Consider the following 21,492-nt stretch of genomic DNA (forward strand, 5'->3'; position numbering starts at 1 on the left):
ATTAGCTGGCATTAGGATGGTGGCGGAGAAAGGGTGCAGAGCGTGGGCGCTAGCGTCACGAAGGGGTACCTAACAGCACAAGCACAGGCGTTGTGAAATTGTCGTGCCTCATCAGACGCCATTATTTATCCTTCCCCCTCATTTCCTGCACCGCTGGGGTCCAGGTACTCTATAATCTTGCTGAGTCTTCTCTTAGACATGATTTGGTGCCACTCTCCAGGCCTGTACATGTTTTCTGTTCATCTCAGTAATTAATGGATGTGGTTCAAGTGGTTCAAGTGCACAAGTTGGTTATGCCTCATGAACCTCCTGCGGGAGGTTTATCGTTCTTACCATTACAGCTAAAGAACAAATTATATTTTAATACAAACAAAACATATGCTACAAACATTTCTCATCTTCTTATTTATAGGTGACATGGACAGTGGCTAATGACCTCTCCAGCAAGATGGAGACACCAATTACAATCCCAGGGTTAGGATTCAGTGCCCTGCAAGCTTCAGACTCTTGGGGCAACACATCGGTTCTCCCTGCCAATCCAGCCTTTCCCTTTTCCTCTCAACTCCCAAATGATGTGCTCCTCCACAACGGATCCCTGCAGAACTGGACGGACAGTGATAGCATCGGTTTTGTGCCTAGCGTTGCAGGAATCCTCATTCCTCTTATCTACATAATTGTCTGTGTGATCGGTTTAGGCGGCAACACCTTGGTCATCCACATTGTCCTGCGCTACTCTCAGACCCAGTCCGTCACCAACATCTACATTTTGAACCTAGCCATAGCTGATGAGCTCTTCATGTTGGGCCTTCCCTTTCTGGCGGTCCAGAATGCTCTTCTCTCTTGGCCGTTCGGCTCGTTAATGTGTCGTCTGGTCATGACTGTAGACGCCATCAACCAGTTCACCAGCATCTTCTGCCTGACCGTGATGAGCATCGACCGCTACTTGGCTGTAGTGCATCCTATCCGGTCCTCAAGATGGCGGCGGCCCCGAGTGGCCAAAGCAGTGAATGCCACAGTATGGGCTGTTTCCTTTGTGGTCGTCCTGCCAGTGGTGGTGTTTGCCGACGTGCTGCAGGACGACGGCAACTGCAGCATTGTCTGGCCTGAGCCAGCGGAGGTTTGGAAAGCTGCGTTCATCGTTTACACCGCAACGGTAGGCTTCTTTGGCCCCCTGCTGGTCATCTGTATGTGCTACCTTCTCATTGTGGTCAAGGTGCGCAACTCTGGACGCAGAGTGCGTGCCACGTCAATCCGCCGGCGGAAGTCTGAACGGAAGATCACACGAATGGTGGTGATCGTAGTGGCCGTGTTCGTGTTCTGCTGGCTGCCGTTCTACGTATTAAACATCGTCAACTTGCTAGTGCTGCTCCCTGGTGAGTTCCGTGGCCTGTATTACTTTGTGGTGGTTCTGTCATATGCTAACAGCTGCGCCAATCCCATCCTTTACGGCTTCCTCTCCGACAACTTCAAGCGAGGCTTCCGGAAAGCTCTATGCCGCTCGACTAGGCGAGTGGAAAATCAGGATCTGCAACTGGGAACCATGGGAAACCACACCCTGCCACTTGAGGAAGTAAAGAAGGACCTAGAACCCAGAGAGTGCCTGAGGGAAACTTGCACAGAGGTGCAGCCAGAAAGAGAGGAAGAGGATGAAGAAGAGGAGGAAGTAGACATGGGTTACATGGAGAATGCCACTCAGATGACAGAAATCTGCAGGTCGGTGCAGAATGGCTGCAGGAATGGACACATGGAGGGCGCTAGGACCCGGTTCTCACACACGGCTGAGGCCAAAGCAGCAGGCCCCGTTAATGGAGCCAGGACTGGGGGGAATGGAGGCTATATTAGTCCAACCTTTGGACCTGTTGCTCCTCTCAGTGGAGCTCAAAAAGGAAATGTCAAACGGCTGTCAGAGGAGGCAGCAGACACTGTCCTGGAAATCAGCTACTTGTAAGAAAATGTATTAAAATATAACTGGCTGTTTTATGCCTCGTTTTCTTCAGATTCCAGCATAAGTGAAATGCTAAATCCCACCAAATTGTGGAGTTTTTTTAGAAATCAATCGAAAGTGTCTTGTGTCTTTAAATGTCAATTTGAATGTATTCAGTGTTGTGCGTGCTTCACAATTTGTAATATATAAACACATATTCTGAAACAGAGGAACAATTAGAGCAGAATTCATTTCTGCCGTGATGACCTTGAGAAGAAAAGAGTGGTAATGTTGAATGATGTTGCTTAGAAAATGATTCTCCAGACCAGATTGTGCATAATTTCAAATGCCTGGATCTGGAATGCTCTAAACACTGAACAGAAAGCTGATAAAGAACATTTGTAAATGCACTTGTGTTTCATATTATTGTGATTCACGTAGATTTAGAGGCAAAATGTTCTGTTCTGTTCTTTCATGTTAGGTTGTGGTATTGTGTAGCACAGTGTGTAAAGAGGAGCATTCGAATTATATATTAATGTTTCAACATTAAAGCTGCCCAACAGAGTTTTTGCTGAACAGCTGATGCTAGTAAGAACTTTACCTATCTATGCTCCACCCACAGTAAGTTCTTTCATAGCATATGCTGCAAAGTCACCAGGTTTTACAGAACGATGGTCAAATTTCATTTAATGAGAAATTCAACTCACGTTTAATTTTTAGGGTTAGTGTGCTATTAATTTCAAATTATATTTTAATAGTGTTAAAAGTCATAATAGCCGGGTAGATTGGATGTCGCTTGTTGGTGATCAAACCAATGCCAGCCTTAGTCTTGTGAGGCCAGATGTGATGTCATAACACAAAAACACATCTGGGGGCAACTTAAACTTTTGTTGCTGGATTGTGGTGAAATCTGGTGCTAAACAAGGGGACATCCCCTCTAAAATTCAGTCCCAAAATGCCTCTTTTAATGTCCACAGTACAATCGATAACACAAGCTAAACAAGCTAGTAGGCATATACCAAAATTTTGGCTACCGGAAATTTTGGGTGACAGACAAAAATTAAACATACAGTATGACACTTAACACAGAATTTGAATAGTAATAAAAATGAGACACAGTGATTAAAAATGCTGTTCCTTCCCTTTGTTGTCATGTTCAGACATGTTCAAACAGCTTGAGCAGCAGCAGATCTACAGTTAAACACACAAACACAGTCCACTGCAGCTTAGACCTTCGTTCTACACAGTCTTTAGCTTACATGCTTTAACTGGTTTAATGAAATTCCTTAAGGGAAATCATATAAATAATACTTTTAAAAGTTGTTTCTGTAAATGTGTGTGTTTGTTAGATGCTGTTTTTAGGTTTATGGCTATTTCTTCTCTTTAAATGACAAGCGTTGAGGGTCTGCTGGAGGAACCTCAGAATGCTAGACGGCGGTCTCGCCACATGCTTTACCTAATAAAACAACGAGGTGTTTTCTGTCGTTATAGTCGGCATTCATCAAACCATGATGTATTATATTTTTACAACTTTTAGTATTTAATATTATTTAGCAAACAGTTTCAAATAAACTTATTCCTGTAATTCTCTCAGTGCTTTTTACATTCTTTACATTCAGTTCATTCTTTTTTTAGTTTTAACTTACGTTACATCCATGGGCTAACAACAGGCTTGTCCAACATCGGACAACGTTGACGAGCACACCGTAGCAACCTTGAGCTCCCTTGGACTGGTTTACAAAATTCACACCTGGTTTGTTCCCTAATAAGTCTTCGTTCCCACCCACAGTTAGCCCAAAATTTCTCATGGTTGTCCCGTTCTCACTACAAGATCAAGTCTGGCCCTGTGAGACTCAGCCAATCTGTCACTGTCTACGCCATCTTTCAGTTAGCTACAGTGTCCTACTATTCTGTATAAGTTTGCTACTGTTCTGATTGAAAGAACGCGTTTAGGGGCGGAGCATAGATAGATCAATTGTAGCTCAGAGCCAATCAGTTTCAGTCAGCATTTAAAACTTTTTCTTAAAGCAGAACAAGGACCTGCTCTGTAGGTATAATCTTAGTGAAGCTCTACATAGTATGTAGCAGATACAGTGATTTCCAGAAGTATATTGGTGCTGACACAACTTTGTCCTTTTGCTTTGTTTTCCAGCAGATTTTATCGTTAATCATTGGTGTCTTTCTGTTTAGAAAACAGCACACTTTGGCCTGTGCAATGTTATTTCTCTGATCTTTTTCCCTGATTTTTCATTGTACACTGCAAATGAAGACGTGGCTAATACAAACTAGGTTTAAAGTAAAGCTTACAAATACATTTAAAATGAAACGATGAACAAAATTATGCTTCTAATTTTCTCTTAAATGTTTTGTCTCATATGGTTGACACTATCTTCAATTGAAAGCTCACTCCAGCACTTTAACCAACTCTTAAAATCTTTGTGTGATTAAAAATCCAGAGTGCCAAAAAAAGTACCAAAAAAGGTCACCCTGTCCTTGTACCTTTGGAAGGCATTGTATTGACTGTATTGACTGTATTGAAAGTACACAATTCTTTGGGGACCCATTTCCTGTTCCACAGTGCCTTCTATCATCTGGAGAACAAAAGCTCAGTTGGACAGCTTTCTAGAATAAGTCATTTTGTGTTAGAAATATTTTAAAAAGCTGTGTATTGAATTGTGGAGCCAATGCGACAGTGTACTCACTGTTACACAAATGATTTGAATTGTTAATAAATTCATTTTGTTGTGGATGACAGTATTGTGTGTTGCTTGTGTAATAAATGACTGTGCTCTAAATTAAGTTAACCCTTTAAATGGCTAGGACTTTTACTATATATCTATAATTTAAGAATGACTAAGCCAATTTGCGCTGTAGTTACTTTATAATAATAATAATAAGCATGAATGTTCTCTCACTACAATACCCAGCATGCTTTACGCAGATACATCCTATAGTCATTGGGAATCTCTATGGTGTCAACCAATCCTGACTAGCCTAGTCTCTGATCTACAGGCTAATAAATACAACCAAGCTAGCAGTAGTGGCAGTCTTAGCTTGGTTGTCCAACAAAACTATGAAGAAAACAGAAATTCTTTCTATATTCAGTGCAAAATGGATGCCAGAGACAAGTTTTTTACCCTTTCAGCCAGAGAAAAGATGCCAAAAGTATCTCTATAGCTGCTAACTTTTGCTTTTACCACAGTAGTACACCTCAATATGATATTCAGCCTCCTGACTGTAACATTAGCTAACTGGCTAATGAGAAAACAACAAAAGGTTTCAAGGCAGCACAAAAATCCACCCAAAGCAGTTGTTAAAAGTTCCTTCCACCTTAAAGATACATCATCAGAAGCATTTTTATTCTTTAAAGCTGGAAAATCTCACTCTAGAGAACTCCGTAAGATATGAGTACAACAACAGGTGTAACGATAGTTATTTTTCCTTTTGGTCTGAGTGCCCTTTCAAATGTCACTATTACTATAAATTAGACACCACCCTCCACCACTGGGCACTGACGTGGTTCCATTGATTAGACAGAACCTTTGTTTGCCATTGATTAAGTCCAGTCTTTGGCTGTTATTCAGCTAATGGTGATTCGCCACTAAAAATGCTCACAGTCCGGCGCTAGGATGAATTGGTGCTCTGACAACTAGACCTTAGGGATTAGAGTAGCTGGAGAGGCCAGGCTATCAGTTACAGGATGTCCAGTGAAAATCAATGAGCTTTACTCAGAACAAAAGATGCAAGAGCAAAGAAGGGCCTGTATATGACGTTTCAAATACAGTTATCATCTGTTCATTTATTTATTTTTATTTACACCATTTCAAAATGCTAACTGTCCTTCACATTGTATAAACATTTTATGACGAATAAACCAAGAATGTTTCTTTTAATGTACAGTACTGTGCGAAAGCCAGAGACCACCATTCATTTATTTAATTTACAGTCAAAGCAGCCATTTGGTGGAAGTTATTCATTTTTCAGCATCATAAAAAAGCAGAAAACATGTATTGTAATGAACAGAAAATCACATATATTGCCTCAACAACTGAATACAATTTCACTTTTTCAGTATTAGGTGGGTCCACTCTTTACCTTTATTCCAGCTTCCATTCTTTTCGGAGGAATCACGTTCAGTTTTTTATCTGCAGAGATATTTTTCCACATCTCCAAAGTTCAGTCTTAGAAGTTGGTTGCATTTTCTGCTTCTCACAATTCAAGTAATCACGAACATTCAGTGATGTTGAGGTCTGGGGTGGTCAGTCCGTTGTTCAGTTTCTTTGTTTGATGTGTCTGTCTCCTTTTCTCGGTGAGGGCTTCTTGGCAGCTACACAACCTTTCAGACCATAGCGCTGAGTTGTCTTCTCACAGTGGAAGGATGGACAGAAACACCTGTGGATGTTTTCAGATCTGAAGCAGCTTGATTTTCTTCTCTCTCTCAAAGATGAAAGCTTTAAGTGTTGTTTATCTGATGGGGATATTTATGGTCTACCAGCTTGCAGGTGGTTATTAGGAGTCCCAGTTTCTCTGTATCTTTTAATTTCTTTACTTTTACTCCAGTTTTGATAACTCCTTTTTTTCCCACATTACTTCCTTTGACTTTCTCCTTTCTTATGCAGGTGGATTTTCTTATATCTAATCTCCTCAGAAATATCTCCTGAAAATTTAATAACTTTGGTGATCTATGACTTTTGCACAGTGCTGTGTATGTATTTTTAATATGTCCACTCTTCTACAAAACTGGAAGGCTAATTCCAGACCAGTGTAGCAACACTTCCTGATGTTGCTATCAGCTGGAAATTCAGGCTAGTCCATGCATGATAAAACAGGTTCCCTCTTCAAGAGGTACTGTAAATATTAGGCTACATGTTAACAGGAGAGGTGAGAAAGTAATGGGTGTTTGAGAGTGTGAGAGAGAGTGTTAATGCATCCCACTTTTGGATGTGTTTGTATGTGTATAAGTTTGTGTGCAAAAGGCAACTGACTCATTATCGTGTAATTTAAAATGATGGAAACCAGATGGCCTACATACTGAAAGATGCAGAATGCAGCACAAGGTCTTACAAGATTTCAGTATTTTCGCACCAGTTCTCTCATGAATCACATTAGCGGCATGCTGTCATTCGCCCCAGATACGCACCTCCTGAATGGCACTCACATGATAGGCAAAACTGCAATTAAAGCATGTACATTCATCCAGCACAAGACCAAGAAACCAACTCAGCTTATTTTAACAATGAAAAAATACTGAATATTGGTCATATTAATTTCAATTAATGTGAAACATACTTTGCCTAAAGGCTCAGTCAGACTAACGTTTGCCAGACAAATTTTGCAAGCAAATTCACATTCAGTTCATTGGAATTTGCCATAATGGGTGATTTCATGTCCAAACCTCTGAGGCAAATACATTCTGAGTATAAAATTTCATGTTGAGTTCAACTTTGGTGAACTTGGATGTGCAAATTCACATCTTTGACCAATAGCACTACTTTGGCTGCGAATAAACTCTGAAGGGGCAGCTGTTCATAGCACTGAATCTCCAAAATGGAAGAACCAGTATTCAAGCACAAGTCTTCAAACATTTCTCCCCCACACATAAAGGGAAGACTGCAGTCAGGAGACTGTATTATGCTGTGTCCAACTTGGCTCAGAAGTGGGAGGTCAGAGTTTGGAACTGAGTCACTTTTGGCCTCTACATGTTCAAGTAGCAAAGTAGGAAAGCATGGATGCTTCAATGACAGCACATATTGTTAGCAACAAGCTAACCAGCTAACACTAGTGATATAAGTGATAACTTTAACCTTCATGATGTATTTATCTTCTCAAAGCAGTGAACATTATGGTTAATAGTATAGTTTAAACAACTACTGTGTCTGTATGTTGAATGATCTAAAGCAAATATCATTTAAAAGTAGAAAAGTGGTTCTATCTTACTATTGACAGTGCAAGCAGCCATGTTGATTTGACATCATATGCTGAGCTCAAAGTTACAAGTTACAAACTTTAGTGAAACACTGAATTATTATCTTAATTTTTGTGGTAAACAAGTTAGCCAGTTGCTAACTGCTGTGTTAGCTTATTGGCTAACCATGGCTGCACACAATTTACCATGCTGCTGCCAACCAGGCACATTTTTTGCTGCAGATCAGTGTGAAGCACAATGCTATAGCAAGCATATATTTATCTGATATAATTATGTTTACATTTTTGTTTTCACTGATTATGGAAGGAGAGTTAGCTAGCTTACTAACTGCATCAACAGTCCATAAGTGTCTGGACAGTGGCACCGTTTTGGAATTTTTCCTCTGTATGCAACCAAAATTAATTTGAAATGAAGCAGTCAATATGTGGTTAAAGACTTTCAGCTTCAATTCAAGGGGTTTATTTTTACATAGTCCTTCCATTTTCACAGTCTCAAAAATGACTGGGCAAACTAACAATTCTAAACACAAGGATTATTTTTAATACTTGGATGTAAATCCTTTGCAGTCGATGACTGTCTGAAGTCTAGAAACCATGGACATCACCATATACTGCTTGTCTTTCTGCTTTCAGTTTTGCCTTCAGTAAGTGAAAATCATGCTCAATTGGGTTAAGGTCAAGTGACTGATTTGTCCATTTAAACAAATTCGATTTTTTTTTACCTTAAGAAGCTCTTGAGTTGCTATTGCGGTATGTTTTGGGTCATTATCCATCTGTACTGTGAAGCGCTGTCCTGTCAGTTCTGCAGCATTTGACTGAATCTGCATAGAAAGTCTAGGTCTATACACAGTTCTATCAACAGTCACATCATCAATAAACACACAGTGAACCAGTTCCACTAGCAGTCATACAAGCCCATGCCATAACACTGCCTCCACCATGTTTCACAGATGATGTTGTTCCAGAACTGGGCATGCTTTTATTCAATCAACTCCAGACCTTCTAACTCTTCGTCATAATAAGGGAACAGGCCAAACCTGGCCATGAAACTGCACACCAGTCAACTGTCCAGTCACTTTTGAGCCTGTGAAGATGGAGGGACTATGTAAAATGTCTGTGATAACTAAACGGTTAATGCAATATCTTTGTTAAACCCCTTGATTCAAAGCTAAAAGTAAGTCTACACTTCAATCACATCTTCACTGCTTCATTTCAAATCCACTGTGGTGGTTTACGGAAGCAAAGTTACAAAAATTGTCAAAGTCCAAATACTTATGGACCTGATTGTAGAGGACTTTTTGTCACAATTTTTCAGTCCAGCCTCAGTTACTGCCATTTTGCAAGGCACCACACACTGCAAATATCTAGTGTGACTATAACTTTACTAATTTGTATTTATTTTATTGCATAGAAATTATATTCACTGCACATCTCCAGCATGTAAGTCTAATGACATGCTGTAAAGCTCTAGCATTTTGCACAGGGATCTGTATCTGGCGTGTCTGTACCATATGATCAGTTACAATGGACAATAAAAATAATTTCCTTCTGTTCATAATAGAACAGAAAAACCAAGGACTAAAAGCACACTTATAACAGAACCTAATGCATACGGGCTGAAGCACCTGCCTGTTGTCTTATTATAAGTATGGCTTCCTTGGTAAATGGCTGTATGCTATAGTTGTGGCAAATAAAGGTCAGTTTAAATCATGCTGAAGTATTCCTTTAAAAGGTAGTATGATGTTTTATTATTAATGATAAAGAGTGACAGCACAAGATCATATGTAATTCAGCAGAACTTCATCTTTTAGCAAGAGTATCATCTTTTATGTGGATCCTTCATACTGTTTTTCTGGTGGCTAATGGAAGGGGCCAACCATATGCACTTAAATGGAGCTCTTTTGTTTAAAAAGCTCAAGTAAATGCCTCACTCTAGTGGTGGCATTTGATACTTAAACTTTGGGCAAACTATGCTAACAGCTCCTTTCATACAAATATAAAGCTCTCTCAGCAGTTTCTGTAGCAGGCATTCATTTAATTCAATGGAGTCTCTAAAGCATTCAAACCTTACATGCCTTTGTATTCACAGTGGGTATGAAAGAACCAGTTTTATTTTGAGTGCAATCCCAGACATGAAATTAGGTATTACAAAGCCATAACTCAAGGGTTTTAGCTCAGACTGTTACAAAATTTCCTCAGTTATTTAAATGCAGTTCACATTTTCAAAAAGCCCCAGTGGCTGCACCATTTTTGCGAAATAATAAAAAAAAATTACAAAGGTAATTTAGATGTTTTTTCTAATCCTTCCATGTTTTTAACCCTGTATTGAAGATCATAGTCCACAGTAAATTCAGGTTCCATTTTAACCGATAATTACCAAAACTGAGCGTTTCAATATCTGTATTACATGTAAATGATGTATTATGTATGTTATAAGTGTATCACCATCATAATATGAAGATTCATTCTGGCTTGAAGATAAGAAATGCTGTCACATAAAGGCTAATATCTTTTTGTGCATTAAACAATATACAGAAAAATAATAAAACAAAGCACATGAATGAAAATGTTAATTGACTTAATTGCCCATGCTTTTATAATAGACTTTAACATGATTAAAGAAATGTTTCAGCAAAAAATCAACTTTACACAATTTTCCCTTTACCCCAGATGTAGTTGTTCAACCAGGACATGTTTGGTGTCCCAATTTTGCCTCTTTAGGGCCGGAGCTACAAGGCTAACATTGCTAACAAACATTAGATCTCAATAGTCACCCAAATCTTGTCCATAAATATGGTAAAGTACGGTGAAGTTTTGTTCATTTGTATAGTTCAAAGTCATGCTGTGCTCTAAACCACAATGACAAGTCTAGGTGATCACAGTGATGACCTGGATGCAGTTTGCGTGGGTTGGGAGAAGGTTTGAGGATGTATGTACAGAAAAGATTTGGGCGAGTATTGACTTGTAGTGTTTGATAGCACCATTAGGCAGATTGACATCTGGGGAAAGAGAAAAACCTGGGAGCGAACCATTCCTATAATGAAGGTGAAACCTATACAACTAACTTGCTCATAGAGGAAAACCGCAGCCTTTGGGAAAATGCCAGAAGCTGATGATTTAAGGTTGCATTGCTTTCACTTTGGAACTGACAAACCTGAACATTACTAACATTGTACTTGGTGCTTTGCAAATTTTACTACCTTTTTGTATAAACTCTCTGAACACGCACATAGATAACACAACATTTCAGCAACTGCATTTAAACAACTGAGGAAAAATCACCAACTGCAGTCCTGAAATCTTGCCGATAGAACTGTGCAGAGCTGAGGTTCAGCCATGATTTTGTCCATTCATTCCGGCACAATATCTCCAATCCACTTCAGGTAGGGAGGGTTTCCCTGGTCAATAGGCAAACTGATGACTTCGGCCACTTCATACGGATGATTGGACCTGCAGCAGAGGAAAAGTGTGATCACACACATACTGTTATTTGTCTTTGGTACTTTTATCTTCTTGGGCAGGTTTCAGTCAGCTACAAAGAGGTTGTGCGAAAGGGGTCCAAGCACTTAGTGTTTATCAGATTTGATAAAGATAAGATTTGATAACGCTTGATGAAATATCAAATTTCAATCACTAAGTGAAGTCTTAGTTATTTAAAATTACTGCCAATTAGAGTCAGAAACAATCATTATTTTTTCTTTTTCGTTCAGCTTTATTTTACAGTTCTGTAAATTCCATGTATTAACCAGGTAAGTGTGTTGTACAAACTCAAAAGTACTAGATAATTATTTCAGGTAACAAGATGGTAAATTCCAAGACGATCTAGCTAAATTACACTGCAATGCCAAACAGGTAAATCCACAGTACTGTGTACTTATTTTGGGTAAAAAGTACCAGGTAGTTAAATAATATGAAAAGATCCTTACCTAGTACATACCTATTACCTTTGTATTACCTTCTAGGTTCCACCTATCTATTACAGAATCTGGGCTGTAAAAGAAAGTAATGATTCTTACTGTGGTTGTTACTTTAGAAATATGCTGTCATGTTACACTCTACAACTACCCGGTGCTTGAGATTTTTCTCTTTTACTTTCTTGCTTAAACATGTGGCTTTACAGTAAATTTTAGTTTAGAGTATGTTTGTACTGACCACCTTGTTACTGCAAATATTTGATACATTTTACTTCATCTGCTTAATAGCTAGAACCTGAGAGACATTTCAGTGTAATGAAGTTAGACTGTCTTCGTACTTGCCATCATTTCACCCAAAATAATTAGACAGCACTTAAGAGACTGTACCCCACACATGTCTAGAATCTTTTGAGCATTTAAGGATAACTTAGTTAAATTGATTTGGAACATACAATTAGTTACAGATAGTTATCTAGTACATTGGAGGTTGTATTTCATAGATACTTCTGAAAACTGAATGCCTTCTGAATTACACTCTACATTTGTGCTGTAGTTATCCACTGTATATGTAATATACACCGATCAGCCATAACATTAAAGCCACCTCCTTATTTCTACATTCATTGTCCATTTTATCATCTCCACTTATCATATAGGAGCCCTTTGTAGTTCTACAATTACAGACTGTAGTCCATCTGTTTCTCTGCATACTTTGTTACCCTGTTCTTCAATGGTCAGGACCCCCACACGACCACCACAGAGCAGGTGTTATTTGGGTGGTGGCTCATTCTCAGCACTGCAGTGACACTGTAGTGGTGGTGGTGTGTTAGTGTGTGTTGCGCTGGTACAGGTGGATCAGACACAGCAGAGCTGCTAATGTTTTAAGACTGTGTCCACTCACTGTCCACTCTATTAGATACAACTACCTTGTTGGTCCATTTTGTAGATGTAAAGTCAGAGACGATAGCTCATCTGCTGCTGCACAGTCATTTTCTAATCCTTCATCAGTGGTCACAGGATGCTGCCCACAGGACGCTGATGGCTGGATAGTTTTATGTTGGTGGACTATTCTCAGTCCAGCAGTGACACTGAGGTGTTTAAAAACTCCAGCAGCACTGCAACACACACTAACACACCATCACCACATCAGTGTCACTGCTTTGCTGAATGATCCACCACCCAAATAATACCTGCTCTGTGGGGGTCCTGACCATTGAAGAACAGCGTAGAGAAACAGATGGACTACAGTCTATAATTGCAGAACTACAAAGGGCTCCTATATGATAAGTGGAGCTGATAAAACGGACAATTAATGTAGAAACAAGGAGGTGGATTTAATGTTATGACTGATTGGTGTCCTGTGATGTATAAAAAAACAGAAGCAACATAAACATCATTGTGAAGGTAAGATTAAGGTAAAATAAAGGTTTTGATGAACTGGGCTTACCTAACATATTCAGCAAGAGCAGGAATCTTTGTACTTCTTGTCTTAATCATCTGAAAAACAGTAAAGATTTACAAAACGTTTTTATGTGAAAAGATTCATCATATCACTTGAATCTTAAAGCAATGTTTTGTTTTTGTTTTCCTTTGCTGTACTTGAACTCTACTCACCAGCAACACCTCACTGTCTTCTTCAATCTTTCCTTGCCATTCATATCTGCAGGAACACAGAAAAGGACCTTGAGAAACTAGTACTACTAAAAAACAGCAGCAGCAAATCCCAGTGGACAGATTTGCAAGGATTTCTAGCCACACACACACAATGTCCCTTGTGCCCACAAAGCCTCAGTATTTTGCATGTGACATTATAATGAATGGAGATGGTCACTGTTCACTCAGTCTATGCATAGTACTGTGCAAGTATTAGGCACCTAAAGAACTTGTTTAAAACCATTTATCTGGAAACACTGTAATCCTTGAATAAATGTAACTAAACATTAATACACTAGAAAGTAACAATAATTAATCGTCTGGGCCTGTGAGATGAACAGATGTTTGGTTCCAAGATTCTCCTCAACCCCCCCAGCCATTACATGGATTTGTTAAACTCCACCTGATTTAATTGAATGGAATATTGATTAGCCAAACTAGGTTTGGAAAGGTTTGGAAATTAATAGAAAACATTAAAACTCATAAAAATCACTTTTATATTAATGTTATTAGCATTTACTCTAATATTAGTATTTTTCTAAGCAAATAAATGCATACAGCCCAGATAAAGTTTTAACGGTAAAGATACATTTTTTAAATGTAATTTTCTTTTGCAAAGTACTGTATGTGAACCGTAAAGAATGGAAAGTGAAATAAAATGGAAGCATCTTAAAAATAGGCAGTATACCTGATATTTCTTAATTTTTCTTTTTTTTTTGTTGTAAAAATGTCATATAATTATTCAACCGGTTTCTGAATACTTAAAGATTTTTATTAAATGAAATGATCTTACTGCACTTGCACATAACTCTTGAAAGCAAGACGGTTGAATTACCTTGACTTATATTTTTTCAATCATTTCAAAATTTGAAATATTAGATATACTGCCCACTTTTAAGGTGCTTTTTCACTTAGAAAAATAGGCCAAGGTTCTATCACAGTCTCAGAGTATCAGAAAAAAAGACAGAAAGGCTGGCTTCTCACTTTTGAAGATTATTTCTGTTTCTGAAGATTACTTCTGAAGCTAAGTCTACCAAGAAATGACTGGAGAGAAGATCCACTAATCTGATGTTTTTTCCTGGACAAAGTCCAGACTGAAAACCAGACTGAGGTCTCAGATTTGGTCTCAGACTGAGATCATTATACTTGACACATAACCTTATGTTGCAGACATGTTAACTTCAACTGAACTCAATGCTAAACTAAAAATGCTAAAAAATAATATTACCTAGAGTGTAATTTTTGCAGTGTATATTATGAGTGTCTCTGGTTAACACAAAAAAAGAAGAGCAGGTAAACAGTGGTTAGTATTTGCTGCTTGACATTTCTTCTTCAGTTACTCACATTGATGTAATTTTAGGCACGATGTTGACGCAGGCTGCCAGCTTCTTCTCCACAATACCTCTGCAAAAACACATCACAACTGATGTTCCATTCCAACTATTAACTGCCAATCTATATATCAATATCAAAACATAATGTAGACTGTAAAAAATAAATGTGTTTTCATTATTTCAGGTATTCTGGGACAACAAGAAGTATATTATCTTATTTTGTAAGACAACATCACAAAATTTAGTTATCTGCCTCAAGACTTCATCACTGCTTTTGAAATATGAACGTTCCTATGTAAGAATTTTAACTTCGTTCTTGATGTTATAGCTTTCTCAGTCCTCTTAGAATAAGAGTTCTGTTCATTACTTATATTTATATACAAATTATCCTGACCTTCTAACTTCAAAGTACTTAGTCAAAACCTGATGTTACACAGGACATTTTAAAATGTTAAACTTTATGTTTTGAATGGTGATTCCAAAATTTCAACAGAAGTGTACATAAATAACTACCAAGGGGTGATCTATACATGCATCACAAAGAAGCACTGAATACAGATGTATTGTGTACAGTAGTCCATGATAAGATGTTCAAGCTTCTGGTTACATTTTTTTTGTTACTATGTAATGCTGAGTAATGCATATAGCACTGATCAGGTGGCTGCAGGTGAATTTTACCTGGCCAGGTCTTTGGCCACTGTGTCATTGGGGCAGGTGACAAATGCTGCAGAGTGAGTGCCAGAGGAATAAGCTTCACTCGCCATGGAGAATGCTCGTAGTCCTATAGTCCTCAGCAGCGGGAGCATCAACACACTCAGAAAAACTGTCTAAGGGAAAAAACAAACAAACAAAACAGGTTTCTTGTCAGACTTTTTACTAATATTCATATGATTTTATACTAATATTCAATTTTCATATGATTTATCACCTGGATTTCATGATAGGTACAAATTCCTACTTAGAACATCGGTGCAAATTCGTCCCCAAACTTTTAATTTTTCTGATCGCTGCAATAGCCTACATACACTTCTAAGTAAATGATCACACCCAATAAATGGCTCTTTAATTCAAATGTAGTTATTTTAAAGCTTTTTTAGACTCACACAGCAGTCAAACACTGCTGGTGTGTTGTAAGCTTCCATTTCTCCCAACCTCGAGTAGCTGACACTGTATTAGCTTAATGCTTTAGTTGGGAAGTAGGATAGTCGACAAATTCTGAGATCCTATTTGTCATGAATGCAGCATAAAGTGCTGCACTGTGGCAAAAAGAGTAGTATGAAAGGTGATGTCAAGGCAAGAATTTATATATTAAAAGTCAAGCTGAAATCAGAATCTTTTTTACTGTGTTAGTTCATGTTTCTGGTCATATTAAGGACATTTCATCATATATCATCCAAAGACATTTCCATAATGTTCCATCAAAATGAAGTGACTTTTGCCCCACCTCAACACCTGTGTATAGACTAACAAACACCCGTACCATTTACATTACATTTACATGTTTGTTATTTGGTAGACACTCTTATCCAGAGCGACTTACAATTTATTCTTGTTACATAGGTAGGAGAAAGTAGTCCTGCCCAAGGCCTACTGGTGTGCTTTCCTGAGCAGAAAATCAAACCCCTATCACATTTATCACATAGCGATAAATTAATAACTACACTACATATAGCTCTGTTAATATAAGACCATAAATGTGATTCTGCTCATTTTAAGACAATAATTTTCTCATATTTTCTTGTAAAACTCAAGCATACAGTCATTTGAATACCCCATGTCAAATCAGGCTTTGTTGATTTTCTAAGTGAAAATAATTAACAAGTCTTCTACATGGAACACACATAAATTTGGTATTTTCTGCATTTTTTTATATTCATTAGCTTAACATATTAGAAAACCATAAAATATAAAATTTACCATAACTTTTGCACAGGCCAATTATTTATTTATTTTTTTTACAATATGTTAAATTCAGGAAATTAGCAGTAGTTGTGCATTAAAATAAAATGTGCAAAAGGGTGTTATTACCTACAGTGTAATTTTTGCAGTGTATATTATAAGTGTCTCTGGTTAACACAAAAAAAGAAGGGCGGGTAAACAGTAGTTAGTATTTGCAGCTTGACATTTCTGCTTCAGTTACTCACACTGATGTAATTTTGGGAATGATGTTGATGCAGGCTGCAATTTAATATTTATATAAATATATTAAATTCAGGAAATAAGCAGTAGTTGTGCAATAAAATAAAACGTGCAAAAGTGTGTTCTCTGTAGAAGATGTGTTCACTTATTTTCAATTAGAAAATCCATAAAAAAAATTGTATTTAGGCCTGCACCAGTCATATTTTTTTATAATTAAAAAAATTAATTATCATAACTAATTAATTGTTGTTTTTCTTTATTGCATGCAACTATTAGTAGGACAAGCCTAAAGTGAACCAACTGATTGTTGATACTTAGCAGCTCCCCAGAGCCAGTTTATGAGGAGCCTGGCCTCTTCCTATTTCCCTCGTTATATCAAAAACATGACTGCAAAACACCAGAGGACACTCGTGAGTGAGTCCTCAATGAATGGGAGTAAATGGAGCTAAATGGCTAAAACGAAATTGTTTCTAATCACTCGCTCAGAACTTTCCTTTAATTTTAGAAAGTAGAAGAATGTATTTCACTAAAAAAGCAAAGAAAACTTACGTACGTTTCCTTTTTTCGACAGCAAACGGGTTTTGGGCAGCAGGACGCTGGCTTTACTGATAATGATTGCTGATTGGTTGGCAAGTGGAGCAGCTCATTGGCTGTTTGTGCTCACTGACGTCATGAATGTACATGAAGTGCCATTTTAAACTTCTCTAACTCAAATTCAACGACTCTTAAAAAATAATTAACAGCAGTGTTTAAATGTTTATGCTGTTCTATGCTCCATCACAACCCATTCATTTTGGACTCGCTCGGGAGCGCCCTCTACTGTTTGAGAAACCCGGCAGATATTACAGAGTCTCCCAATTACAAGTTCTCTGGTAGCTCCCAACTGAGGACAGAAGCAAACATTACATACTTCTACCCTCTAACATTTTACAGCACCAAGTCGGAAGTTAGAATTTGTGTTGTTTTCTTGAGACTCACAATGTGTCTGTTTTATTTTTACATGCGTTTCTCCTAACTGAAAATGCACCCAAATCAAATCCTATACTGCGATGCAAATATATGATTGTGAAAGCTGACAACTGCAGAAAATAACTGTGGTCAGCTCAAATAATTGCAATCAGGTGATTTTGTATTGCAATTCGGCCAAACCTTTGCTCATATCTGTATATACCAAACTGTGATGTACTGTGGTAGAAATGTCATCACACTGAATCCAACTTCAACTTGGCTTAAAGTCTTCTACACCAATTGTTTCAGACAATTACACATGCAATATTTAATTGAGTGATGCAGAAATCTGACCAATGATTTCTTATCTATGCCATAGTGTGATATGCAGTAAGGCAGTATTACTCATATTACTGCCATGTCGAGTTGTCATTGGAGAACACACTCACCACAAAGAAAGCTTTTAAGAGTCTTCCTTGCACTGTCTCTGCAGGTGGCAGTCCAAACTGCATTGCCTGTGCAAGCAACATGCAGGTATGAGCCAAACGCTGATAACGCGACAGCCCTTTGTCCACTGACTGAAAATCATTTACTAAAGATGTGGGGAGATTTTCCTGGACATGAATTAAGCCTGGTCTAAATTGCAGTGTGAACTGGAAATGCTTTGTAGTTTAGGCTTTCTCTGATTTTGGGAAACTGTCCCCAAGAGTGGGAACTCCTTTTATAACGATCCCTGAGGCACCTGCCATGACAGAGGCTTTGTCACTTACATCCAAAATATTGGCCTTCAGAAAAAAACAAGAATGTGACATGCAGTAATATTTAACTAATATTTCCAAAACTTATGCATATTTTATCTGTTGAGATGTAAACAAAGTCATTCAGATTGGTTTGACGTGAAGTCGCTCAGTGTGGAGAAACTTACTGACACAGATTTCTTCAATGTTGCTGTCACAATGTTTACAGTGCAAATATTAGAGCCAGTCATGCATCAGGCAACATATTAATAATCATTTTATGTAATAACTTTCTGTGAGGAGCTTTTAGAGGTGTTAAACTCTTCAGACGTCTGGTTGTTAATACACAGCTGTCAACAATTCTAACTCTGTAAGAGACAGATAACATGGAAATGATATAAATCACTTACTGTCTGTGTGTCAGGTTGACAGATGATGTCTTGAAGAGGAAGAAATAAACAACACTTTTAATATTGAATATCTTGAATTGTTACAGACGTTCTAATCTTCTTATTCAGAATGTAGGCTTTTCTAGGCTTTTAAGAAAAACATATTATATAGCATCAATGCATATCTTACATTAGTGAAACATTACCTGACCTATACAATATACTACTATACAACATCATCTAATAAGGAAGAATGTACTATTTACTTACAGAACTGATGGTTAGGTGTTTAAGATGATGTATTTCCCTGATCTTGGCTTTGTTCTCATTGGCAACTGACGAGCTAAAAGACGGTACGATGAGAAAAATTAGCAACCTCATGTTTCCCTTCACAGAGATGTTTTCTAGTGATAATGTTCTCTCTGCGTTTTTGTCTTTTTATATGCCAGATGAGAGTTTGTTCACCATGCTGAAGACAAAAAAAATCACTGTGATGAACTCATCTTCAGGAAAATACTGACATTTCGTTCAGCTAGATACTGCTGTCTATGTGGAAAACCTACGACCTTACAAAGGTGAACATGTGTGGAATATGTTAATTAGGTACCTCATGCAACTTTAACTTGGGTTTTATTTGCAACCAACCCAAAAAAGAAAGAAAGAAAGAAAGAAAGAAAGAAAGAAAGAAAGAAAGAAAGAAAGGAAGCAGCACATGTATCACTTGTATACATACATATATATATATATATATATGTTCCCCAATTTCCAGCACCAATACACTCAGTTATACCTGAGTCAGCATCCAACAATTAAGCAAGCTTTCTATGTTTGGTCCGACTTTCTCTCGCAGACCACTGGTCGTAAAGACCTGATCTCTCATCTTTGTCAAATGTCACCTGTATGACATTGCTCACCAGACATTATACCTTTGTAAAAAGTGCCCAGATGGCTATTAATAATCTATTAATTCAAAAATTTAAAAGAGAAAGAAAAAACTGCAATTTGACCATGCAGTCTAAGTCTAGATTTTATTAGGCAGTGGTGGACGTAGTAGTCGCATACTTAAACCCTCAACATTCCAGGTTTATTTCATACAAAGGCTTATTATTCAGTAACTAAACGGACTTCAATGCAAACTAATACAGCTATTCTTAGGTTATAGAAGTGTGTTAAAAACCCTGGCTTATTAAAGGGTTAAGTCAAAGCAGATACCATTTGTATGACATTACTCAAATAAAAGTATAACCTGGCTATACTGCATGACGCGCTGTTGTCTATAACAAGGACAAAAGTAATACATACGTAATGTTGATAATGGTAAATTAGCGGAAAACTTTAAAAAAGGTTTTCTTTGGGGACTATTGTGCCTTACAACACCCTGCATGTACCCCTCTGCCATGAATAGATTTAAATAATGGATTAACAAGACGTTTTAGGCCAAACCTTTACAAAAAAGTTATCATTAAATGTCTCGGGCAACAGGCAGTGTATTTATAAGCACTGCATTCATAAGCTTTAAGGCATGAAACTCTTCAGAGTGGTTCCTATCACCACCAGCGCGAACAACTTTGACTCAGTTTGTTTATCTAGAATTAAGAGAAAACACCCTGAATGACGTTGTTTTCATCTTTACCATTTAATTACGTACAAATTTTGAAAAATTGGTGGGATTCCCCTTCAGGCTGCCGTTATTGCTTAGCTAGCTACATTAGCCTCGGAGTCGGCTGTTGAACCGAACTGCCTCTTTAAGTCTTCTCTCTATTTCTTCATGTTCATCTCTAATAGCACAACAGCGACAAACCTACATTTGCCAAGTTATATCTGGGGCTAAAAGCACAAACATAACCACACCTGCGATAATGAGAAAGTTTTGATTTATCTAATATGATGAGCCTAACGCACTGTGGCTTTTAACTCTAGAAAGTGTTTAATATCATACAGTGTGGTCTACAGTGTGAAACCCAAATATGGCAAATATGACGAGGCTGAAGTCAGCTTCAAACTTAACAGCGCCTTGTTCGAATTTTCCCGTTCGACCTTAAATGGTGCAGCAGTCGGGTTACTTGCTGGCGCCTGATAGCTCATAATAACTTGTGCTGCACAATTTTTTAAGGTGGAACGGGAAAATTCGAACAAGAATTGGCGAAATGGAAGCTGACTTTAGCTTCGTAAACTGGAGTCTCTAAAACGCGTTTTGTTCAGAGATTTTTGCTAACTTCTCGTTTCACTGTACATACAAGCACTGCAATATTTCATGCTTCGTGCATATTTTCATGTTATTTTAACCATAACTGCGTAAATATGCTGCATATGTTGCGGACTTTCTTACCTTCTCCAGCGGGGTTGCGTCTTCTGCGCATGACGGTTACTGCTCACAAAAAAGAAGTCTGCAAAAATATATATATGTATACATAATTTTTTAACATCATCTACATAATCAACGGAATAAAGAAAAACGGTGGTGATAAAATTACACACCATATGCACTTTAAAAAATCCACATTGTTAGAAAAGGCGGACGCTTTTATT

General features: G+C 37.8%; 2 protein-coding genes across 4 annotated transcripts; one reads left to right on the top strand and one right to left on the bottom strand.

Annotated features, from left to right (window-relative positions):
- The first annotated feature begins 448 nt into the window (after positions 1-448).
- Positions 449-1,948, top strand: LOC118807493 (somatostatin receptor type 5). The gene has a single exon (XM_036569514.1). The coding sequence runs from the start codon at positions 449-451 to the stop codon at positions 1,946-1,948; it is 1,500 nt and encodes a 499-aa protein (XP_036425407.1).
- A 7,625-nt stretch (positions 1,949-9,573) lies between these two features.
- On the bottom strand, positions 9,574-21,492 carry LOC118807879 (protein CutA homolog). Of its 3 annotated transcripts, XM_036570038.1 has the most exons (10): positions 21,442-21,492; positions 21,293-21,350; positions 19,234-19,306; positions 18,985-19,013; positions 18,287-18,352; positions 15,429-15,577; positions 14,761-14,820; positions 13,378-13,423; positions 13,211-13,260; positions 9,574-11,299 (listed from the first exon to the last, which is right to left on the bottom strand). In XM_036570038.1, the coding sequence occupies exons 5-10, from the start codon at positions 18,347-18,349 to the stop codon at positions 11,200-11,202; spliced, it is 468 nt and encodes a 155-aa protein (XP_036425931.1). In that variant the 5' UTR covers positions 18,350-18,352; positions 18,985-19,013; positions 19,234-19,306; positions 21,293-21,350; positions 21,442-21,492; the 3' UTR covers positions 9,574-11,199. The 3 variants fall into 3 exon arrangements, with proteins under 3 accessions (XP_036425931.1, XP_036425933.1, XP_036425932.1); XM_036570040.1 differs by having other exon boundaries at positions 15,429-15,573; positions 21,293-21,450; XM_036570039.1 differs by lacking the exon at positions 18,287-18,352 and having other exon boundaries at positions 21,293-21,442.

This window comes from Colossoma macropomum, unplaced genomic scaffold (genome assembly GCF_904425465.1).
Source record: "Colossoma macropomum unplaced genomic scaffold, Colossoma_macropomum, whole genome shotgun sequence".
In the NCBI taxonomy this organism is placed as follows: Eukaryota; Metazoa; Chordata; class Actinopteri; order Characiformes; family Serrasalmidae; genus Colossoma; species Colossoma macropomum.